Genomic DNA, 25,440 nt, shown 5'->3' on the forward strand with positions numbered 1-25,440 from the left:
ACTAAAGATGAATGCACACAATGATGAGCCATTTATTTAAATGAATATGTGACACAGATATTTAAAATTCATTGTTGCAAACAGGTTACAGGAGTAAGTGCAGTTGTTGTTGTATGTCATGTTCACCACTGTAATTACACCATAGTGAAAAAAGAAGTCTGAGAAGTGTTGTAATTGGTGTAGGTGGAGCAAGTTAATCACATTAAAAGTTCTACATTGTGTAGATATGAAAGTGAACTCTTGTCATTGAATTATTCTGTATAAACTGCCTATACAATAATTTAACTTGAGATGTAATTATTTTCTGATTATAAATATTTAGATGCATCACAGTATCTGATAGCTTTACTGTGTTAAAAGGAAAAAGTTTTGTCACATGGTATCTTATATATGCTTTTGTGAATGTCTATGCATATTTGTGTGCACAAACACAAGTAATAAATAAAGGGAAAAACATCTTTAATACATACCAGGTGAATAAGAGGCAAAAAAAGAAAAAAATTGGCACAGAAACAAGTTACATTTTAATAGTTAAAATCTAGAGACATTTTTGAAAGGAAATAATTGATCTGTTAAGAGTGTGTTGACTATTACAAAAGTCAGTAATGAGCTGCATGTGCTTTAAGAGAAATAAAGGACTCTAAACTCACATAAAGAACAAGTTCAGTGATAAATAAATAACTAAAACACTGCTAATAGTTAGCTCATGTCAATATATTGACTAAACTTAACATGAATAAAACTTCACTGTGAAGTTTAGAAATTGTTTCTTTCAACGAAGGATAATATATCACAGTTTAATAGTATAAATCTTCTATAACTATTATATAAGTGAATATAGTTGTGTGTATTGATAAATCGGTATGGACTGAGTCTTCAATGCTCATTTGCATCTTTAAACAAATATTCAGCCAAGAGACTCTGAGAAGCTTCTGCAAAAACAACACACAACTCTTGCATTACCTTTTAACCAGGCTTGGGAAAAAATAAATTGAAATGTGTTACATATCATAAGTGTATCGACATTAACTACAAAATGCAGCAGCCAAAATAAAAAAAAGCTTTCATCAAAAGTCCTATAAAACAACAGCAACAAAACAAATGAAGATGGCTAAAGTCAACTTATTTTCCCAATACAACATTATTTCTCTGTAAAACTGGTTTGTAAAGCTGCTGAACTTCCCATCCTCTACAGTAATGTGTCTTGAGTCTTCACTGCTCTCCACTGCTCATTTGCATCTTTATACTAGCATTAATGGGGGCCAATTGAGTCTTATCCAATCACATTCCAGATCCAGTAGCTCAGCAGGGTTGTATCTATATATTCTGGGTTCCTAAAAGAATCTTCATTGGCTTATTTTTCTATAAGAAAACAACTTTGGAGGACAAACTACAATTTTAGATTCCTACATTGGGATTATTACCAACAACAACCTACAAAGAAAAACCCACTGAGGCAATTTCTCATCCAACTTCTTCATTGAAGACTGAAAAGGTAAGTTGCACATTCTGAATTTACACTAATATCTGAATGCTAACATTATAAAATGTAAATAGGTGTGGATGCAGGAACATTAATGTTGTATTAAGTTCTTCAGTCATTTTAAAAAGTTTCTTTACAACTGTTTAGTTTTTTTGTTTGTTTGTTTGTTTATTTGGTTATAAATATTGTTTTTATCCTGACAAATGGACTGTAGCCCAAATAAGTTTCAACCTATTACATATATAGGTTGGAACCTGGCAGGTAATTTTGGAGAATTTGATGTTTCCCCATTCAAACATACAAAGAGGTGGTAACATCAGTGAATGCAAGTGAATGTGGGTTAAAGCTATGGATGAAGAAATGCAATCATTTAAAGAAAATGCAACCTTTTACCAACCTATCTGAAGGCAAAGATCTAGTGGGGGTAAATGGGTTTATTCAATGAACATAAATAATGGTCTTACAAGTACAAAACAGAAAGCAGATAAAGTATAAAGTGGAAAACGAGGGAGATATGTATCAATAAGTCACGAAAACGAATAAATGGGGGGGGGGGGGGGGGTGGGAGACTTTTATTGTGGCATGGTGGTGTGACGTCATAAGGCAGCGCCGCTCCCACACTGTGATTCTACTGGAGAAAGGTTTGTTTTAAAGCTTGTACACAGATATAAACCAACTGATTAAAAGTTCAGTGTGTTCGTTTAATACTAGATGTACCTGCTGTTGACAATATTATTTTAACCGTTAATACGAAGAAGTATTATTTTACTCACAGTAAGGTCTATTGTTTGAATAAGATAGGATAAACTTTATTTGTTTCCAAGAGGAAATTCTTGTCTTGTGCAAATAAGTGCTACAGCGTTGCTGTAAGCAGACAATTAAATAAATAAAACAAAGAAAATAATTAACAACATTTGTTAAAGTTTGAATACAGCAACAGTAAAGTGTGTAATAAGTGTTTTAGTAAAATTTATTAAATAGCATAATGTCATTCTATTCAAAGTATACATCACTATATATAAGAAATGGAGTACTAGTCTTAATCGGCTCATTTGTGTCTATTGTTTCTTGCTCAGACTTATCTGATTTCTGTTTGTTAATGACTCTCATATAAAGAAACTGTTGAAGCAAGTGTTGAAGAGAAGTTATTTTGTTTCTGTTTATTGTTTTATTTATTTTAAACGGGACATTTTTATTGTTTTGTTCATTTTAAACAGGATAAAGTGTCCAAACACAGAGAAAAACTCCTGCTGAAGCGACTGATCTCCACACTGTTATAAAGATGGCGTTTATTAAAGAGGAGAGTGAAGATGTGAGGATTGAAGAAACATTCACAGTCAAACAGGAAGATCTGCAGGAACAAACAGGTTGGTTTTCATTCTCAAAGACCAACTCAGTCATTTGATCCTTATTCAGATATATTTTAATAATAAGAATATTAAATTAAATCCATCTTGCAGCCCTGAGTGTGCTGCCTAGTTCTCCTAAATGCACATAAGCACTCATTGAAAGACAGGAATGAGTTTCTTTCGTCACTTGTTCTCATGTCTTTTTTCATTATTTTATGTATTATTAGTCTCCCATTTTCTCTACCTTTTTAAGGTTATTGCTTTTCTTGTTCTTCTACTGTTTGTGAAGTGTCCTTGAGAACTGGCGCTATATAAAATAAATAAAAACAATAAATGAAAAAAGTTTAACTGAGATGACGATATTTGACCTACAGTATTCTCATAGAAGATATCTGCTATTACGGTGATGGTGTTGGCTTAGTACTTTTAATTTGCATATGTCACATTGATCACAATTCCCTTATTTTTCCCAAATCTATATTTTAGGCCAAAAAAATCTTAAATTTACTGAAATATTGTGTTGTAGGTCTTAAAATCTTTTTACAGAAGCCTTAATTTTCCTTTGTGCATGTTCTGCTACCCAATCTGGTTAAAACTCATACAATCACCAACAATTCATTTGAATAAAACTTTTTCTTTTGAATAAAACTTTTATTAAAAACTTTTACTAAGAAATATATAAAATACTGTATTTTTTATATTAATTTATTATTTTATTATTAAATGTATTTATTTATTTTTAATAATATTAAATAATATAATTATATAATATATTATTAAATAATATAATAACTATTAAATAATATAATTATATACAGGGCAAATAAAACTCTTTTCCATCTGGGGTATTTGAAAAATTCCTTAGCCTTTTAGCCCTTCATAAGTCAAAAATTTAACCCTGGTTCAAAGTATGTCAGAAATTGTGGATGCCCTAACTTTAAATATGCTGGATACAATGGACACAAAAAAATGAATTATTATAAAACATTGTACAGTTTTCTAAACTCAATGATGTTGCTGTGGGACGAAGTGAGGCAAAACAAACAAATTATAGTGGAACAATACCGTTTAGCATTGCACTGACTACAACTGGCCAACAAACTAGTTTAAAAATGTATTTTGCTGATTAAGAAATGGAGTACAGCATGCTGATGATATGCAAAAATTTGAGTGTGAAGTTTGTCAGTATTGATCATTCTTCACGTACCAGCAGGCGCTGCCATTGGAATCTTTTTGCTAGAGACTTTTTTTTAAAGAATGAATTTTTAGATCCTAAAAATAGTGTAAAGTCCCGTGCACATGAGACTTTTTTTTTATAGTCATGAACACACTAGTTTGTAGAGTAGTGTGGCCGTTTTCTGCTATTTATTATTCATGGTCAATTCTCCAAAAGGCAACTGAATTGAAAGTTCCAAAATGATAGCATGAGATCTGGGGTCCGTTCTTCATACGTGGATTACTCAATTAGCTGGATTTGGTTATTTTTGGCTTTGGTTTTGGTTATCAATGATTGTTTCAATCTTTAAAACTCATCTGAGACTTGTCATGGCAACAGTTCTGGTAGCTCAAACCTACCTGGGATTAGAAAAAAATATATACTAATAAAACTTATGCAATCTGCTCTCCAAAATTAAAGTAGAAAGACTGCCACCTAAGGGTTCAAATAGATTTTTTTAAAATATAATCTTTGTAGATACAAACGTGTACATGCACAATATTTGACTTTTTTTTTAAAAAGGGGTAATAATTTATGCAGTCATGCACGTGTTTTGACCACTAATATGCCGGTGATTGACACCATTACCGATATGAAAATGCTTTTTTCATGCAAAATTAATTTATACAGTTATTCTTTACGCTGATTAAAAAAAATAAGTAGGCATAGGCTACTATAATTAATAAAGTTTTCTCTAAATGTAGACCTAAATACATTGATATGCATTGAAATACATGATGAATACTCTTGACTCATAAAAGCCTGCAGCTTATAACAAATGTGTAAAGTTATTGCATGTCATGTTTAACAAACCATTTACTGCTAATTTTATGTAATTTTGCTCACTTGGATAATTGAATATTAATCAGATGATGTCATTACGCTGCTGTGCCATCAGCCAATCGTTACTTTGTTGATCATGATTTCGAGGATCGATAGATCTGTCCTTCTCAACACATGCAGCCATCTCAGATCAGTTCATACAGACATTTTAACCTGATTCACAAACTTGTTTACAGAACCAAATTAGCCAGAGATCAGTTATCAAGATTAAAAGATCCAGGATCTGCCAAATTATCTAAGATTATTTAAGTGCGGTACGAAGAACAGACCCCAGGTCACCGCTACGAATGACAATTTTTGTATGTCACTGTACATGTCCATGTACTCCTGTTATCCTGAGAGCTGATGCTGAGTATTCTTAGGCATTTTCTTACTTGAAATTGTTAACCCTGGGTCATTCTAACCCTAGTTAAACAATCCTGGGTTGTCTGTAGTCACCATCCACACTGCTCATGCTATACCTGGGTGTTAATTACCAGACGTTTCATATTCGCAAATCCCCGGGTTAAAATTATTATTTGTATATTTCCGTTGTCACTGTCCCTGATTGGACAAACATAAGGTCACCTTTTTAGATGTCATTTCTGCATCTTGTCGGGTATATAAAATGTAATAACGTAGGTCTTCAACTAAGCATCAGGAACTTGCACAAAGCCAAGAAAACAAAGACAAGTACAAGTGAAGTTTGTTTATAAACTTATTTCACGTGCTTATGATTGCTTGCGGTTGATCTCGCATTATTTAATTTAGGATTCATCAATCAGACGATTCCTAAACCACATAAATACCCTAAATTCCATATCACAGCCATCTTCGTTTAGAAAAATCCCCCCTTCCACCCCTACTCCTTCTCCTTTTCTAGGTCGGTGGCACAAAAGCCCAGAGGTTAGCACTGTTGCCTCATAGCAAGAAGGTTACTAGTCGTTACCAAGCCAGCTGACGTTTCTGTGCAGAGTTTACACATTCTCCTGGTGCTCACGTGGGTTTCTTCCAGGTTCCCCGGTTTCCTTTCACTGTCAAAAAACATGCAACTTAAGTTAATTGACTAATCCAAATCGGCACCATAGACATGCTCTTAGTAAGTAATTATCTTACTAAGAGCAATCACTTTCTGTTTATTAGCTACTACAGCAGACGAGTTCTCAAGATCTACCCGAGCTCAAACTTCCCTTTCGCCTTGCAAATGGGAGAGAGCCTCAGGCTCGAGGATCATTAAGTGTAAACACTTGAAATGAATGAAAACAAGTTGCAAAGTATGTCATCTTGCCATCTCCTCATCACTCCAGTTTACAGCAAACCTGACATTAATCATTTGCATATGTCCATTTATTAATTTTCCTTCGGCTTAGTCCCTTTATTCGTTAGGGGTCACCACAGCGGAATGACCAACCAACTTATCCAGCATTTATTTTAAACAGTGGATGCCCCTCCAGCGGCAACCCAGTACTGGGAAATATTTGTTATATAAGTTATATACAAGAATGCAAACTCACAAAAATAAGCGTAATTTATGCGTACTTGCCATGAACATGCAGGAATTGTCTCAATCGGGTCTTCCAAGCAAGTTACAAATGTTTAAATCCAGTGGAAAATGCACAACCCACAGCATGAGTAATCCAGAGCGAGTGCATTTGATCATTTACATTTAAAGCCACAGGCACAAATACAGCTTGGTTTTCCTCTGACCCCCAAAATTAAATCTTCTGTAAGGTATATGATCTGATTTTGAGCTGAAACCTCAGACACATTCTGGGAAGACTTATTTTACATCTTGTAAAAAAGGTTTTATAATAGGAATCCTTTAAAGGGATTGTTGATGCAGAAATTAAAATAGCCTTACTATTTATTGTCCCTCGTGTGGTTTTAAATCTTTACGAGTTTCTTGGTCCTGTTAAACACAAAAGAAGATCTTATGGAAAAAACTCTGGCTTTCTTTGTGTTCCAGAAGAAAGGAAATGTTTAAAACCACATGACACAGAGTAAATGGTAAGGTCATTTTTATTTGTGGGTGAAACATCCACTTCATGCTTGTCGCTTTGTGGCTTCATTCTAAAAGTTCATTTGTTTTTGTTTTTTAAGACCTGATGGTGCTGAAAGAAGAGACTCATCAATGGAATGAAATGGAAGAGAAACATCAAGACATAACGACTGATGAAAAACCCACACTGACTAAAAAGACTTCATCACACGGAAGACCTCGGAAATCCAAATCTATGTGTAATTTCAGCAGTAACCAGTGTAGAAAGAGTTTCAGTCAAAAGCCAAAGCTTGATGTTCACAATAGGGAGAAACTTTACACCTGCAAACAGTGTGGAAAGAGTTTTCCTAAAATTCATGGCTTTAAAGCCCACATGAGAATTCACATTGGAGTGAGGCCGTACAAATGCCAACAGTGTGGAAAGAGTTTTACGCAAAATAGCAACCTTGAAGTTCACATGAGAACTCACAATGAAGGAAGAATTTTTACTTGCACACAGTGTGGGAAAGGTTTTGCTAAAAAACACAACCTTAACATCCACATGAGGATTCACGCTGGAGAGAAACCTTACACATGCACAGAATGTGGTCAAAGTTTCCCACATAAAAGCACATTCAATAACCACAGGAGAATTCACACTGGAGAGAAACCTTACACATGCACAGAATGTGGTAAAAGCTTTACGCATAAAAACACACTCGATAACCATAAGAGAACTCACACTGGAGAGAAACCTTACAGATGCACTGATTGTGGTAAATGTTTCCCATATAAAACCACATTCAATAGCCACAGGAGAATTCACACTGGAGAGAAACCTTACAGATGCACAGAGTGTGGTAAAAGTTTCACACATAAAAGCACATTCAATAACCACAGGAGAAGTCACAATGGAGAGAAACCTTACACATGCACAGAATGTGGTAAAAGCTTTACGCATAAAAACACACTCGATAACCATAAGAGAACTCACACTGGAGAGAAACCTTACAGATGCACTGATTGTGGTAAATGTTTCCCATATAAAAGCACATTCAATAACCACATGAGAACTCACACTGGAGAGAAGCCGTTTGCATGTGCTCAGTGTGGAAAGAGCTTCAGAGCCAAAGCTAGCCTCATGAATCACATGAATGGTCACACTGGAACTATAGTGTTCACATGTGATCAGTGTGGAAAGAGTCTCACACACAAAGACTCCATTAAGAACCACATGAAGACTCATTTGGTAGAGCGTTTAAGATGCAGTGAGTGTGGAAAGGGCTTTAATTGTAAAAGAAGCCTCAACACTCACATGAAGCTTCACAATGGAGAGCAGAGTCCTCAACATTGAGGCCTTGCCCACACAAACACGGGTATATTCTAAACGGCAGCTTGTTCATGTAGTTTGGCTGTTCATTGACATGGTTTATTTATAAACTACTTTTGAGAGGATCATGTGCTATGATTGTCCACAGCTGGTCCTGCATTAGCTAACACACCAACCAGATGATTTCTAAACCACTATAAATAACCAAAGTTTCTTATCTTAGTTATTTTCCACCTATCCACACAAGTGGATAAGTTTATCTATCCACACAAGTCCCACAATGATAGTAACCTGTTCAGCAGAATATATTGACAGTTCTGATGTTGTTATTTTTTTAGAAAATACTTCCAAATCAGGAACACAGGCTCCTATTCTTGTAACCCCTTATCTGGGTCTTTAGATCCATCAGTATACATTTGTGTATTTTCCAGCTATAAGCTTATACACATTTGGCTTATAGTACCTGATTCCTCCCATTCATTTCTTTTGTCCAAGATCTCAAGATTGATTTCAACTTCAGGTATTATCCATAAGGGGACTTCACTCCATACTGGGCTTTTATTACCCACTATATTTAATACTTGGTGTTTTATTTTTATTTTTTTTTGCTATATTATGTATATTCCATCCAAATCCTCTTCCTCTATTATTAGTATACTCCCAACAATCTATTAAAGATTATTTTACAATGTTCTCTCCAGTATAGCTTTTAATAGATGACCAATACGCCAGCGCCAATTTCTCCCTACGCAGATATAATGGTAATTCATTTGTTTCCACAATCAAAGCATTAATCGGTGTTGATTTTACAGCTCCTATACACATTCGAAGTGCTCTATATTGAATCCTATATAGTCTTTTGAAAATGGTCTTTGATGCTGCCGCATATATCATACACCCAAAATTAAGTACCAATCTTAAAAGCCTTATACACTGTGAGCAATAATGATCTCTCTGCTCCCCATTCTTTGCCTGCTAATGCCCTCATTGCATTTAAAGTTTTCCTTCACTTCTTTTCCACTTTCTCAATATGATTTTTCCATGTGTACCTGCTAGATATTTAAATTCTTTAACCTCTCTCCGCCCCGGACAGAGCACCATGAGCGGGATATTTGCCTGAACGCTGATCAGCGAAAGCTGATTGGCTGCCTGTATGTGGCTTAGAGAAAGCTGATTGACTGCCTGTAGGCGCTCGGCGATAGCTGATTGGCTGCCTGTTCCTTAAACAGTCTCTTGACAACAGAGGGAAACATTTCTGGACAGAAGATTCATTTGTCTTCTTCAGTCTCTTCAGAGGAATATAACATTGTTTCTGTGCAATCCCTGATTGTATAATACCTTCAGTCAAGCCTGGCCCAGAAGTTTTTTTTTTTTTACATTATTTTATATTCGACTGCTCAAATCTTCTCAGTACATGTCAAACAAAGACATTCCCTCAATTACTAATAGATCTCGGATTTCTTTACCTGTATGCGTGAGTTTTTGGAATATATTTAAGTGACAGAATGCTAGAAGTTTTAAATACATTCCTCTTATAATAAAGTTGGTGAAGTCTCTACTAATAACGGTTCTCCACTAAATCACAAACTTGCTCAGCCTAATAATAATATTTCCCCAACTGCTCTTTTCTGTATTCAGTCTGAATCCACTGCCATGAAGTATACTTATGAAGTGTTTTGCATTGACTGTACCAGTTCTCCTAAAAATGCTTTTATCCAAACTTTTGTATCCTTTAAAATTGTATTTTTAGTTAGTCTTTGAAACTAGCCTTCTTACTATACATGCATTTATAGCGTCTTTCTACATTTGGCATCCAGAGATTTTGATATGTATGTAAACTCTATCAATTAATCAAAAACATCAGAATGTTATTTCGCATTATGTTCATATAGGACTGCTTCAATCTTGTGGGACATCAAAGGCACTTTATAGTGATAATGACCCAGTTAGTGAAACTAAAACATGTAGTAGTAATGGGTACTTTTTACTTAAAGGGCACCTATTTTACCCCTTTTCAAGATTTAAGATGAGTCTTTTGTGTTTCCAGAATGTGTCTGTAAAGTTTTAGCTCAAAACACTCATCAGATTATTTGTTATACATTTTAGAATTTTGGGATTTTCTGCTTTAAACACTTAGTCTTAGTTTATTATATAAATTTTAAAATTGTGTTCAAATGTTCATATTAAAAGTTTTGATCAACTTCAAATACTGAATGTCTTTGTATGTGAGAGAGATAGCAGATGTTGTGTGAAGTGGAAAACGAAGGAGAAATGTCTCATGTCATGACTGCAAATGTGAGTAGCAAAAAAACTAAACAAAAAAAGACTTTGCCAACAGATTAAAAACAAATCTTGATTCTATTATTTCTGAAACTCAGTCTGGGTTTATAAAAGGCCGCCATGTTTCTAATAACATAAGATTAGTTTTGGATTTGCTCGATTATGCTGATTCTATTCATTCAGATGGTCTCATTCTTTTTCTTGATTTTTATAAAGCCTTTGATACGGTTGAGCACGTTTCTGTTTAAAGCATTGAGGTTATTTGGATTTGGGGAAACTTTTGTTAACACTATGGCTTTGTTTTATAAAGGAATCAATAGTTAAGTGATTGTTAATTTTAATACTTCTTGTCACCGTACCTTGTGTTCTCACTCTCTCCAGTTCAATGTTACAGATTACCTTCAGTCACCTGCTTTTCTAGTATTCACAAGTCATCGGAGTAATTCGCTCCACCTGTTTCTCATCCCTTTGTTCCTATTTATAGCACGTCATTTCCCTTCATGTTTGTCAGTCTGTTTTCGTTGGTGTGTGTGTATAACGGTCTGTTACTCACCCCATATTTGTGTCCAGGGCTGCCAGTGAACGAGTCTCCCGTTTGTTTCTGGACTGTTTTTCCACGGCACTCCCCCGGCACTCACCCGATTGGGTTTTTTGTTCCTTTGCAAAGACTTTCTCCTTAATAAACACTTTGTATTCTGCACTTGAGTTCACTCCTTCTTCTACCCGTGACACTTCTAATGGATTTGATATTTTGTGTGGTATTAGGCAGGACTGTCCAATCTCTTCCTTTTTATTTTTATTAGTTACAGAGTTTCTATCCTTAAGCATTGTGCAAAATCAAGATTTGTAAGAAATTTCTGTTTTTGAGAGGAAGATTAAGATTTCACAATTGGCAGATGACACCACTTTATTTCTAAAAGATGACTCAAACGTATCAAAGGCTTTAAATTTAATTTCTGACATCTCAAGTGTTTCTGGTCTAAAGCTGAATATCTCCAAATGTGAGATAATGCCTGTTCATAATTTGAATTATGAATATATAGAAGATATTCCTGATAAATCCACAATTAAATATTTATGTGTTTTTGTTATTAAAAATCTTTTAGTGAGACAGCACTTGAATTTTTGTGTCTAGGATCAGCAAAATTAAAAATATTCTTAATTGCTGGCTACAATGGTACCTGTCATTATATGGAAGAGTTCAAGGCAGAGGGTCTTTCTCATTTTGTATATCCGACTTTATCTTTATTTGTTGAAAACAAAGTGGGCAAATAAATTAACACTGTTTTCCTAAAATTTATCTGGAAGAACAAACCTCATAAATTGAAAAAGGAAGTTAATTCTAATAGTAAAGCAGAGGGAGTGTAAATTTGTTAGATTTTTCTGACACCATAAACATTTTTAAATTAATTGGATTAAGAGATGCCTAACCAATCCAATTTCTATTTGTTTTTTTTATTCCCAACAATTTTTTTGACAAAATCTGTAGTCTTTTGTTTCTTCTTAAATGTCTTCCCTACAAGCTATCTTTAGCTTTGTCTAAATTCCACCAGCAATGTCTGCTTGTTTGGAAGCTTGGTTATGTTCACAATTTTTCTCCCTACCGATTATTCTTATGGAATAACCGAGATATTACAAACAAAAACAAATAATTATTTTTCCAAAGTTGGTTTAAAAATAATATTAATTGGATCCTTTGGTAGGTTATAAATGGTTCACGAAAGAATGTTTCCTGCATCATCAAACAAGCACTTTTTTCCAACTTCTCCTAATGAATTTAATAAAGTTGTTAAGGCAATATATGCAGGAAGGTGGCTCTCCAGGAACAGGGTTGGCCACCCCTGCACTACTACATATGTTTTTTGATTGTCCAATATCCAAGCAATTTTGGTTACTTCTAAATTCTCATATATCTGCTTCTGCCAATGCTGTGAATTGCTTTAATCTAAAAGACAATTTTTATTATAATAACCCAAAAGCTAAATATCTGGAACGCATCATACATTTTTTTTTATCTTATATGGCAAATTTTACATTCACAAACAAAAATTCACAAATAATTACCCATCCTTTGTTCATTTTTAGAATAGAATTTATTTCCCTCCTAAAATCACTTTATCTTATTAAGAATTAAAAAAATCTAAGATTCCTGAAATATTATGCAGATGTATTTAAAGAAGATTTTCGATTTTAGTTCCTTTCCTTACAGTTATTTGTTAATGTGTCATTCTAATTTCATTTATTTGTTTAATTTAGTAATTTTATTATTATTATTATTAATAATAATAATACTTTAATTGTATTAATATTTTTCCCTTTCTTTCTAATGGTATTATTTGTATTTGTATGTGGTTTTAGATATTTTTTCTTATGACTATGTAAATTATTGCACTTTTTAAAGATCTGTGTGACTTTGTTATGATGTTCTTGTATTGTCAGTTCAAGCATTAATTGAAAAAAAGTTATTCAACTGGAGAAAGGTTTGTTTTAAAGCTTTTACACAGATATAAAGCGATTGATTAAAGTTTCAGGTTTTTCATCCAATACTAAATGATGTACCTGCTGTTGAAAATATTATTTTAAACTTTTATACAACTTAAAACTATTTTACTCAAAGTAAAGAGGACTATTGAACAACATGCAGGTATTAAGTGTCTTACTGAAGGTTTAATTTATTAAATAGCAAAATTTCACTTCATTCTAAGTTTACATCACCATATTTAAGAAATGGAGTACTAGTTTTAATCAGCTCATTTGTGGCTGTTGTTTCTTGCTCGGACTTACCGGATTTATTTTTGTTAATTACTCTCATATAAAGAAACTGTTGAAGAGAAGTAATTTTGTTTCTATTCATAGTTTAATTTATTTTAAACTGAACATTTTTATTGCTTTGTTGATTTTTAACAGGATAAAATGCCCAAACGCAGAGAAAAACTATATATAATAAGTCATGACTCATGACTAAGAGTAAGTGGCAAAAAAGGTACAAAAAAAGACTTTTATTTTGGCATGACTTGTGACGTCATAGGCCTGCGCCGCTCCCGCGCTGTGATTCAACTGGAAAAAGGTTTGTTTTAAAGCGTTTACCCTTATATAAAGCGATTGATTAAAGTTTCAGTGTTTTCATTCAGTGCTAACTTATGTACCTGTTGACAATATTATTTTAACCCTTATACAACGTAGTATTATTTACTAAAACTCACAATAATGAGGTCTATTGTTTTTAATAAAGATAGGATAAACTTTTTGTTCCCGAGAGGAAATTTATCTTGTGCAAAAAAGTGCTATAAACAGACAATAAGATGAATAAAACAAACAAAACAATTAAGAACATACTTGAATAAAGTAAAAGTGTGTAACAAGTGTTTTAATGAAAGTTTAATTGATTAAATAGCATAATGTCATTCTATTTGAAGTATACATCACTATATATAAGAAATCGAGTACTAGTTGTAATCAGCTGATTTGTGGCTATTGTTTCTTGATCCAACTTATCTGATTTCTGTTTGTTAATGACTCTCATATAAAGAAACTGTTGAAGCAAGTGTTGAAGAGAAGTTATTTTGTTTATGTTCATTGTTTTGTTTATTTTAAACAGGATAAAGTGTCCAAACACAGAGAAAAAGCGACTGATCTCCACACTGTTATAAAGATGGCGTTTATTAAAGAGGAGAGTGAAGATGTGAAGATTGAAGAAACATTCACAGTCAAACAGGAAGATCTGCAGGAACAAACAGGTTAATTTTCATTTTCAAAGACCAACTCAGTCATTTGTTCCTCATTCAGATATTTTAATAATAAGAATACTAAATTAAATCCATCTTGCAGCCCTGAGTGTGCTGTCTAGTTCTCCTAAATGCACATAAGCACTCATTGAAAGACAGGAATGAGTTTCTTTCTTGTTGCTTGTTCTCATGTCTTTTGTCATTATTTTATGTATTATTAGTCTCCCATTTTCTCTACTTTCTTAAGGTTGTTGCTTTTCTTGTTCTCCTACTGTTTGTAAGGTGTCCTTGAGTACTAAAAACGTCCTTGGGCACTAATGTCCTTTTAAAATTATTATTGAACAAATCCTTGTATTTGCGTGTCACACTCACTATACATATTTATCAGGACTTACTGAAAATGGAAAGGATTGGAAGGAAATTTGCTGTGCTCTATCATTAATAGGGAAAAGGAGACTCTTTGCTAGATTGACTTTGTCTCCAGAAACATTTCCAAATTCTGAAATTATTGTAAGAGCTTTTGGAATACATGTATCTGGATTTGACAGAAAAAGAAGATCATCCGCATATAGCAGGAACTTATGTTCGTGTCGCTCTCTGAAAATTCCTTGCAATTCCTTGCTTAATACGGTTGCAAGAGGTTCAATGGCAATGTCAAAAAACAGAGGGTAGCCATGTCTCGTTCTTCTAGAGAGTGGAAAGCCTTTGGAAATTATATTATTTGTTTGAATGGATGCTTGGGGCCTGGAATATAACATTTTAACCAAGGAACAGAATCCAGGATCAAAACCATTTTTTTTTTAAGCGCTGTAAAAAAATAGATCTACTCTATTCTATCAAATGCCTTATGGGCATCTAAGGAAATTAGGACCTCTGGATTGGTATTATTTTTTGGTGAATAAATAATATTTAAATAAGCGATGAAGGTTGTAAGATAACTGTCTCCCAACAATAAAACCAGTTTGATCTGGGTGAATTATCTTTCTGACTCTGACTGACTCCACTCTGATTGCCAACACTTTGAGAGAGGAAAAGAAAAAAAAAGAGTGATCACACAAACACTTATAAACACGAAACAACACAATATTGAAACCTTGCACGTAAACTTGCACACACTTCTAGCTACTCCCACTCTTAACTAGCTGACCATGTGGGATCTCACGCATAAAACAAAACCATTTAAACAGCTTTTAATGTTTTACTACGAAGCTACACCATTATTGACAAAACATACTTCCGAGAGCTAGAAATAACAACGAACATGTGCTATAGTGGTTATTTAAAAGTTAACCGGAGAGTGACATTAACATTTGTATTGTCTTTGACAGCTCAGTGTACTGTCGTGATTGCATTCATTTCAATGGCTTTCTTCAAAATATTCTCTTTTTCGGAAAAGTTGTGGGATTTAATCACGAAGGCGCGTGACGGTTCCTTGTCGTCCACTGGTTTGTTGCATAGAGATTGATTTGAGCGGGTAGACCTTTCCTCAAGATCTTGGCTTTGGTCTCAGCAGAGCCAGCCTCTTTTTTCACAATACTAAACTCTTTTTCCAGGGTAGTAAAAGAGCTGGAGTATCCACCCAACACAGGCTCCAGACCAGTCACTCGCTCTTTTGCTGCTTCCACTCTGGCGTTAACCACTCTTCCAGTTCCTTTCTTGCTTTTTTCAAGATGGAGGTACGTGCACACGCTGTGGCTTCTCTCTTTCCCGACAAGACATTGTTTTTGTGTTCTTTGTTATGTACGTCCTCGCCCCGTTTATCTGTGCTTAAGCGCACATATAGTCTAAAATTTTTGCTCGACATCGGCAGAACCAAACTTTACAAGTTAAACTCCGCAGACACTGAGGAGCTGCAAGATCTCCGTTTGCTCCAGAGGCCTACTCATCCTCCGACCCCCACCTCAACACCTCGCCCACAATAGAGGCAAGAGAAAACAGAAGAGGGGCAAGCGTGGGGGGATCTGAACTAGGCTAGCGGCTAACCCACACAAACCTGCTATCCCCTCCATCATCCCCTCCTCCAGCGAGCGTACGTTCGCTAGACAACAAACTGGACTATAGCCGTCTACTTCGTTCATCTTAAAAGACTGTAAAGAACTGTTGTGCATTTGTGTTTACGGAAACTTGGCTCAGTGACTACGTTCTAGACATTTCGGTTCTGGCCATGATACCATTGTAGTCTGCAAAAACTGCTTGCCACTGGTGAAGTTTATGGTTTTAAAGTGCCGGCCGTTTTATCTACAGAGGGAATAAACAGCCATACTGCTTTTCTCCGTTTACATCCCTCCCAGCTCCAATCCCAACAACATGAGAGAGGCACTGAAAGACCTGTACCTGGGCTTTGTTTACACCACACCGAGAGGAGCTTACAGTTTGTGATGCAGCACATTAAGTCTGTCTTGCCCCCTTCCTTGGACCCTTTTCAGTTTACATATTGGTCCTACCACTCGACTGATGACGCCATCTCCACTGCACTTCACTCAGCGCTCACACATCTGGACAAAACAGACTCTGACTGAAACTGTGGTGGGTCTCATCAACAAAAACGATGAGGAAAAACTACAGAAGCAAGATTAGCTGTCTAGCTGAAAGACAGCTTCATCCATCAGGCTGTCAGGAAGCTGAACCCTCTCCCAACTCTGCCACCACTCCCCTCTCCCTCCACACGCACATTTGGACTCTGACACACATGAAAACACACACACATGCACACATTCATCTGCACTTTATGTAATTTTATGTAACATTGGTCTACCAGTTAGACACATCATACTACATTCACATATATTATGAAACTGTCACTTTATCATAATCATCATGTGCACAAGTCTTTTTGCACTATATACTGTTCTTTATCAGCACAACTCTGGTTTACAATTTTTTATTCCGTATGTATATTTTTAGACTACACATTAAATATATTTTTAGACCACATTTTGTATATATTGTAAATTTAGATTTTCTTTTTCTTAAAACTCTACTTTTTATATTAATAATATATGTTAGGCACCTAGGGTCTGAGAGTAACGTAATTTCAATTCTCTGTATGTCCTGTACATGTGGCTGAATTGACAATAAAGCTGACTTTGACTTGACTTTGAACGTGTTCCAGCATTGCGTAACTGTCCGAAGCTGGTCAATTTGATTGCAAAGTTCATTTGACTGTGCAATGGCCTTTTCTTCAATTTTAGCAATCAAATTGGCCTTTAGTGCATCAATAGCTTAAAGTACTGCACTGTTATCACTCGCCCGCGCCATCTCTTTCTTAGATGCAGCTTGCACTTCGGGGTTAGCATTAGCATGGAGGCTAGTAGCGGATTCCGCCTCTCAATGGTTGCTTCAGCCTTTATTCATTCTGATTCAAGTTGAATTACGCTCAGAGCAGCTAGACTCTGACACTTAAACGCTTATTTTCCAGTACAGGTATGTTTAAGGTAATAGAATTTAGGATAAGAGCAATATTGAACAAAATTAAGTTTCACGTGAGAACCTCAACAGTTTGCGTCTTTACATGGCCGGTAGTCCAAAACAAACAATATAAAAATAATCATAATGAAACGCAAAACCCTCAGCACTTATAACTCAACTGAAAGTGAAAGGTAAAAATGCAAATGATTTTAGGCCAGCAGATTCATCAGATTTGAAAACAGGGAAAAGTAATAATGATAGTAATAGTACGGGGAGAAAACAAAACAAGAGAAATAATATAAGAATTTGGGTAAAGAAAACAAAAACTTGGTTCTTACCCATTGAGCGGAGGGGTAAAGGGAAATGAGAGGGGAATGGCGTATGTGGAGGTGTGGATGTGTAGATTGAGGGCATCGACGAACCCAGCCGGTGAGTGGCAGCCACGGGTGCCTAACAGGAAACTCTGACACTGTCGACTGTGGGATGAAGGCTTTCGGCAGCTGACTCCATGCCAGCGAGATAAATCGATAAGTTTTTTTTCAGGACACACTGCACTGAAGTCTTTGGTGACGCACTCGTTCACAGACGTCACGAGCACTTCAGTAACAAGACGGCAATCTTTGCTCTGTTGCTTCAATACATACTTTCGCTTTTTGTTTCTCAAAGCCAATCGTTAAGTTTACAATGCTCGTCTCGACCCCGTTTCTCTACTCGTTTCCCCGCGCTGGAACAGTTCAGTCAACTTTTCTTTCTTCCACACACCATATAATGCTGCCCAATTAAACATTCCTCCTCTTCCTTTATACTCTCACCCATTTCCTTTTTGCCATCCCATGAGTGGAGACCAATTAAACAATGTTGACTGTCGTCACAGAAAACACCAACAATCATAAATGAATGATTATATGCTGTCATGGCTTTGCAATCAAAAGAAAATTGTTACAATAGAGCCCAATGGAGAAAAAAAACAGCCATGAATATAATGAAAATGGAGTAAATTTGCCCAGAGTGTATTGAGTTTTTTTTATTTTTTATTTCAAAGCATTTACCCAGAATGTGTCAAAATAAGATGTCCCCAAATATCAGTCCGTTTGCTGAAACGCAGAGAATGTTTTGGTCAAATTAAGCCTCAAAATCACCCCAGAAATGATGAAGACGACCCAACAGCGCACAAGGGAAAGGTGTACAATCCAGCCTTTATGTAGATGCTGTACAGGTATGACTCATGTTTGCGAGGCAAATATTCAGCTGTTTGTTCAGCTGTGAATCCAGAACTTTTTTCTGATGCGCTTACTAGTCAGGCACAAAATGAACAAGTATTCACTGTCTTCAGGGCTCGAAATTACAACCGTTTTGGTCGCATATGCGCCCAAAATTTTCTCTATGCGACCTTAAAATGTTTGTGAGCATTTGTGCGAGTGCAAAAAATTGTTGTGTGTGACCAGTTTTTACTGCAAAATGTTCAGCACATGCGCAGATTCGGGAGATATTCACGCAGAATGCATGTTTGCACTTGAAACGGAGCGCTCAGGAATGGTTTAAAACAGTTGTCATGTCAACTCGCTGCAGTAAACAAAGCCAAGTTTGTAATGCTTGCCCCGCCTTTGCCCTCTTATTATTGGCCCACTGCTCTAGAACTGAATGCAAATGGATTGGTTAATATCAGCTGTCAATCACAATCACTCAACGCCTTCTGGCTTGGGATGACATGGAGAGCTACTACCCCGAAAAATTGTAAAGCACTGTCCATGTCACCATGGCATCTAAAGTTACAAATAACGACACATCTTAGTAGTGATCATGTGCTGAATGTTACTCCACCATCTACACTTTTCGAAGAGTAGATAAAGGCTTCCATTGGCTTCAAGTCTGCTATGAAAAGTCAATTTTCAGCTAACTGTTTGCCACATCTAGCGCGAGAGCTTCTGTTTAATCCTTCATATAATCGCCAGATGCTGTCCGCCGTGCAAGTGGCAGTTAAATGTAAAATTTAACACCAAGTAAACCATCACAAACGGGCTTGCACCGAGTAAACTATTATCGCTGCTCATGAAAGACCGGCTGGTGAACGGTCCGTGTATCTTTTGGTCCATCATTTATGTTATAAAAACGTATTTATTTGTGATACCGGGATTTCGTTGAGACATTTTTTATCACGCATGCTTAAATATTTTTGCTTGTTAGTTTGATTAGTGTTGATTTCAAATAAATCATGTTTGATCAGATAAATAAATCTTTTTTGTATAAAACTTGTTGTAACGGTGCTTATAATTGGTGGGTGCGACAAAATTTTGGTTGATGCGCCTATATTTTTTTAATTAGGAGCATTGGTGCTACCAGTCAAAAAGGTTAATTTTGAGCCCTCGTCTGCTTTACACATTTTAGAAAAACATTTTGTTGTAATTATGAATAAATACGAATAAAAACAGGCCATTTACAGCTTTCAAATCTTTTTTTTCAATATGACCAATATTACTTATGATCGATTACGTAAGAAACTCTGAAAACTGGACTGACAGTTTCAATTTACAATAAATTCTGTTAAGTGGCTTTGACACATTTTACATTGTAATAGCACTAGATAAATGAAGATGAATTGAATTAAATCTGTTTAAATGTGTACACATGAATGCACCTAACAAAATATTATCTGATTTATTTTACATTTAATGTGCATCCAAAATTACAGTGTGTGAATCCAATGTTTCCAGTGTCTTTTCACTTTTCAGCTTTTGATGAGAGTTTTTAAGGCTTAATGAAAACTAATGTTTTTTATATATATATATTTCAGACCTAATTGAAGAGAATGAGGGGAGTAAAGAGGAGGAACATCATGTCAAAATTGAGGAAAACACTAATTTACAGACTGATGGTATTTTGAAAAGGAGAGACAAGAATTGTTTCACCTGCACTCAGTGTGGAAAGAGTTTTGCAACCAAAAGCAAACTTAAGATTCACATGATGATCCACACTGGAGAGAAACCATTCACATGCACTCAGTGTGGGAAGAGTTTCAACCAATCATCACACCTTAATAAACACATGATGACCCACACTGGAGAGAAACCATTCACATGCACTCAGTGTGGGAAGAGTTTCAGCCAATCATCAAACCTTAATAAACACGTGAGGATCCACACTGGAGAGAAACCATTCACATGCACCCAGTGTGGGAAGAGTTTCAGCCAATCATCATCCCTTAATCTACACATGAGGATCCACACTGGAGAGAAACCATTCACATGTACTCAGTGTGGTAAGAGTTTCAGCCTATCATCAAACCTTAATAAACACATGAGGATCCACACTGGAGAGAAACCATTCAGTTGCCCTCAGTGTGGGAAGAGTTTCAGCTGCTCATCACACCTTAATCATCACATGATGATCCACACTGGAGTGAAACCATTCACATGCCCTCAGTGTGGGAAGAGTTTCAGCCAATCATCACATCTTAATAAACACATGAGGATCCACACTAGAGAGAAACCAAAAAACAGAATTTTGCATGCTTAAACTCTAGTGTGACTGCAGCTTCGGTGTGGGATGAGTTTCAGCAACTACTCAGACCTTAAAGGGCCATGACACCCCCCACTTTCGGTTAAAGTCTACTTCAGAATTTTTTTTAAAAGATGCATGATTAAAGGGCGCAGAGCTCCACGAGCATCGGGCAGGAGTGGGCGTGGCCAGCAGGGGAGAAGGGGAGCGAACAACTGTTGATGTCAGTTAGCTCACAAACTAAGACACAAACCGTGAGGAGACGCATGAGTTTATAGTTCACAAAGTTAAAATGCAAAGAAATAAACAGTAATTTAATGCCCTGCTACATTTGTTATTCGTAATTTCATTTACACAAAACCACAATTTATATCATTATAAAGACAATCGTGTTCATATAAATACTATAAATGAGAATTCTACCTTGATCCCCAGGTCTAAATTATAGATCTTAAATGCAGACTCAGTGCAGCAGGTCTCCTGACCTGTCTATTTTAACCATTAGCCCTGCTGGTAATATAGAGGATTTAGGCAAACACAGCAGCACGGTGATGTGTCTGAATGTGAACGAACTCCTGATAAAAGTCAACGTCCGCCATTCTTCAATTCTCGCACTGCTCTCCCGACAAACATGCTTGCAGCACACACAGCTTTGCTGTATGATCGGCCCTGACAGGATCTTGGTGAAAAAAACATGCAAGAAACCCCGTGGATCATGGAAACAAACACATACGAGCCTTCATGAACGGCTACTGCGTGCCGTTGGTCTGTGTCTCACTCACAGCTTGCTTGAAACTGGCAGGTCTGCCTTCGGAAAGCACGTGCTCTCATGAATAATTAAGCAGCCGGCTCTTCTCATAGGATAAGAAATCTACGCCATGAAAAATAATGAGAAACTGACGCGTCATCATTGCACTTGCAGTTCTGCGCTACGTCGCCGATTTTGATCCCGCCCCAAAAATCATTTTAAACCCGGAAGCTGAAATTAGCTGACAAAAGCTCAAAATTATCCAGTTTTCCCCACAATTAAAGCTGACAGGTGCTAACATTGTCTTAACTGATGCTCAACACACACAAATCTGTTAATATAAAAAAAAAAAGTTCTCCAGGGTGTCCTGAATCTTTAATAAACACATAAAGACCTACACTGGAGAGAAACCATTCACAAGCACTCAGTGTGAAAAGTTTCAACCGATCAGAAAACCTTAATGAACACATGAAGATTCACACTGGTGTGAAAGAGTATATGTGCTTGAGTGTGAGAAGACTTTTCTAACAGCTCCAAAATTTAAGCTGCACCAGAACTGCACTGTGACAAGAGGTTTAATCAGTTAACACATCTGAAAACAGAAGAGGATTCACACTGGAGAGAAACCGTTCAGATTAAGAACCACATGGACAAAAAGTTGCGCACATGACATGAATGCAGCAAAACATTTTCTCATGTGCACAGGATTTTTCATGTCTGAATAATGTTTAAAAAGGCTGAGGGACGGTATACTGTTTTCCAACACTCCTACACTGGGGTTGTAAATGTGTCGCGTTTCTCTCACTCTCCTGTGTATTCATGTAGCTAGTTTTGTTTTGGATGATGTTCTCTGTCTGACTCCCTGAATGAGAAACAAATCACTGGGAAAACACTGCACATCAAATAAGGTGGAGCTCCAGGACAGTTAGTTTGCATAATACCAGGGCCTCAAGTTTAGAAAGTTTTAGAAAGCCCATTCAGTTGTCCTGTTGCATCTTTTATTAGTAAAGTTTCTTTACTTTTAGGTTCTAGTTTACTACGGTAGAGATGGTATACAGTTTAACCCAAAGAATGACCAGTTTGTCAGATGAAGAAGAGCTGGAGTCAGAGATTCAAATAAATAAATGAAGTTTACTGAAGATAGTTTGCAGTTTCAACAGCAGAAGCCAGCTTCAACACTCGCAATGAGTTCCTAGGCCGCTCTGACTTACAGTACAACAATGCAATAATTATACTCTACACAAGTCCAGAAAAGGTGGGATCCAGGTAAACATTTCTCATTGGTTGCATCAAAAAATAATAATAATAAAATTTTAAATGTGTGCGTCTATGAAGTATTGTATCTAGCTCCAGATATGGATGGCCTCAATGCGTGCGTTAAGAAAGAATTGTATCTAACTTCAGATATGGATGGCGACATGATTTCTGGGGGTTAGGTCGACCCTAAGTTTTTATGAGCTGATCTCCGACCAGTGAAAAGCTAAAAGTTGAGCACATTTGGTAACTCTGTATGTGTCATCAGTGTTGCCGTCTTTTTTTCTGATGGGTAAACCCTTCCGGTTGAAAGTAACGGTTTGTGTACACTTCCGTATATTTGGGTAGTAACTGTACCATAAGTGTTGCCAGGATTGACTGGTTTGGTCCTCAGCTGCTCTGCACCAGACGCTGTTCGTTCGGCGTGCTTTCTGCCTGCTCTGGTTCCTGGCGCTTTGATGTGTGCTTTGTGCGTTGGTGGCGTCCGATTTAGTGGTTACCAATAACTTCCTATGTTTGCAGAGTGAGGCCATGTTCTAACATCTGTACGGTATGTATGGCAGAGCATTTGTTTGTTTAAATTTTTTTTTTAATTGTAAATCGTGGCTTTGTGACAACAGGTGACTGTGTGCACAAGGGTTTCTATAATGACTGGTGACCAAGTCTGACAACTGTGGTGGCAGCGCTGCTGTTTTGCCGGAGCTTTATTTTGTGATTTTTGTTTCTTTTGTATATTATGATTTTTATAGTTTTTGTTTGAATTGTTATATTTGTATTGTGATTTTTGTTTTTGTTATGCATTCGAGTGATTTTTGCAAATTTTCCCTTTCTGTTCAGGTCTATTCTAAATTGTTACTTTTTGGTTGTGATTTTCATATTTTTCTTTAATAGTTTCTCTTTGTTTTGTAACTGTCTTCTGTGTATTTTCTTTGAAACCTATTTGGTTATAGGGGGGTGGGGGAGACCCAGCTTGGGTGCATTGTATTAGTGTGTGGGTGTATATATACACCGAGTGCTGTGCTAAACAGATATTGCTGTGTAAAATAAGTTTGCTGTGTTTTCATAGGGGCTGTGTGTGTGCGTGTGTGTTTGTATTCCTTGGTGTTGTGGACACTTGCAAACTTCCGCTGGTACCCCACTCTATTGTTTTGGATTATTGTTGTCTTTTTTGTTGTTGTTTTGTAATAGGCTCATGTTAAAAAGAATTTTTAATTATTTTAACTTTTGTATTTCAATAAAGTGCTTTTTTTCTGATTTTACGTCTCCATGCTCACCCTACTTTGGCTACGAACCTATAGGTGCCTGTTAAATATAATAATAATAATTATTATTCCCGGCTTAACCGGGTGACGTTGTCGTTTAAGGTGTTTAATTAAATTTCTTGTCCCCCCTGCCACATTTGGACAACTAGAACAGGTGATTTTCTTCTCCTCTGGGACAGAGGGAGAGAGAGATCTCCATGACCTATGACCTGTTTTTTGTGTGTCTCCTGAAAACAAATTTTAAAAAGACAGGCAAAAAGAGAAACAAGTACACTGAACATTCTTACATTAAGAAGCGTGAATTTATACATTAGTTAAATCAATTCAAAGTTCTATAATTAATAATTAAATTTAATAAAAGTAATTAAATAATTATATTTAATAAAAAGTGATGAGAAACAGGATGTTGAGAAAAAGGATTAACGTTGATTTGTTGAGATGAATTTAAAGGTAGAACTGCAACTCCTTCAGTCCCCTGTTTTTGACCGAAGCGAATTAATCCGCTCCAGGTCAACCAGTTAGTTCCCAAATCATATTGAAGATTCGTTTAAAATGAACGAAATGTTCATGATCGACCCATTACTAAACCTGGTTAGATACCTGCTCCAGTCGGGGATTGAACCTTGTGATCTACCCAAAGTGTTATTTATGGACATATTTCTTGAACCAGTACTGTTATATATGCATTGAGTAGTTTCTGGTGGGCAAAAATACAAAATATAACCTTAATTTCGCTTCTTTCTTTCTCAATTTCTCAAATTTTCTTATTTTTCTTGTGCTTTTTTCTTCCCCTTCCAAAACAGACTATTGTTCCCCAGCTTTAGCAGAGTCGGTAGAGGGTCCAGGGTTCAAGTCCGTGTTCGGGCATGAGAGACTCTTTGTGGAGCCACAGCTTTTGCCGTTGAGCTATCGCTTGCTGAAAGTTTCATCTGAATGCACAACACGTGTACTAGGCATGAGGACATGGGAGAACAGGCAGTCTTGTAGTCATGGCTAAGTGGTTAAGGCGATCGACTAGAAATCCGTTGGGGTATTCTCCCGCAGGTTCAAGTTCTGCCAACTATACCCACATCCTGTTCCTTTTTAAAAT

At 36.2% G+C, this 25,440-nt stretch overlaps 2 protein-coding genes and 2 long non-coding RNA genes across 8 annotated transcripts in view; 3 read left to right on the forward strand and 1 right to left on the reverse strand.

The window, feature by feature from the left end:
• LOC148682305 (uncharacterized) overlaps nucleotides 1-25,440 on the forward strand; it is a 152,546-nt gene that overhangs the window by 30,815 nt on the left and 96,291 nt on the right. The gene's annotated exons all lie outside the window — the stretch shown is intronic.
• LOC103909914 (uncharacterized) lies at nucleotides 1,280-11,158 on the forward strand. Of its 5 annotated transcripts, none has more exons than XM_088650441.1 (3): nucleotides 1,280-1,495; nucleotides 2,701-2,850; nucleotides 6,837-11,158. In XM_088650441.1, exon 3 carries the CDS (start codon nucleotides 6,976-6,978, stop codon nucleotides 8,200-8,202), a length of 1,227 nt encoding a protein of 408 aa, XP_088506567.1. In that variant the 5' UTR covers nucleotides 1,280-1,495; nucleotides 2,701-2,850; nucleotides 6,837-6,975; the 3' UTR covers nucleotides 8,203-11,158. The 5 variants fall into 5 exon arrangements, with proteins under 5 accessions (XP_088506567.1, XP_087106252.1, XP_087106253.1 ...); XM_087250126.1 differs by having other exon boundaries at nucleotides 6,971-11,158; XM_087250127.1 differs by lacking the exon at nucleotides 1,280-1,495 and adding an exon at nucleotides 2,082-2,169 and having other exon boundaries at nucleotides 6,971-11,158.
• On the reverse strand, nucleotides 4,147-12,259 carry LOC147845146 (uncharacterized). Its single transcript, XR_015484440.1, has 3 exons — nucleotides 11,191-12,259; nucleotides 7,675-10,801; nucleotides 4,147-7,507 (listed from the first exon to the last, which is right to left on the reverse strand). It is a non-coding gene; the product is annotated as an uncharacterized LOC147845146 (long non-coding RNA).
• LOC137489667 (uncharacterized) lies at nucleotides 13,486-24,342 on the forward strand. Its single transcript, XM_087250554.1, has 3 exons — nucleotides 13,486-13,525; nucleotides 14,057-14,195; nucleotides 20,383-24,342. The coding sequence occupies exons 2-3, from the start codon at nucleotides 14,111-14,113 to the stop codon at nucleotides 21,102-21,104; spliced, it is 807 nt and encodes a 268-aa protein (XP_087106680.1). The 5' UTR covers nucleotides 13,486-13,525; nucleotides 14,057-14,110; the 3' UTR covers nucleotides 21,105-24,342.

Source organism: Danio rerio, chromosome 4 (genome assembly GCF_052040795.2).
Source record: "Danio rerio strain M-AB ecotype USA chromosome 4, GRCz13ab, whole genome shotgun sequence".
Classification (NCBI taxonomy): domain Eukaryota; kingdom Metazoa; phylum Chordata; class Actinopteri; order Cypriniformes; family Danionidae; genus Danio; species Danio rerio.

Bases quoted from the DNA above. Each gene is read 5' to 3' on its own strand.
- LOC103909914 (XM_087250126.1), top strand. From the start codon at position 2,766: ATGGCGTTTATTAAAGAGGAGAGTGAAGATGTGAGGATTGAAGAAACA. The intron at 2,851-6,970 runs GTTGGTTTTCAT...TTGTTTTTTAAG, and splicing joins AGATCTGCAGGAACAAACAG to ACCTGATGGTGCTGAAAGAA.
- LOC137489667 (XM_087250554.1), top strand. From the start codon at position 14,111: ATGGCGTTTATTAAAGAGGAGAGTGAAGATGTGAAGATTGAAGAAACA. The intron at 14,196-20,382 runs GTTAATTTTCAT...TATATATTTCAG, and splicing joins AGATCTGCAGGAACAAACAG to ACCTAATTGAAGAGAATGAG.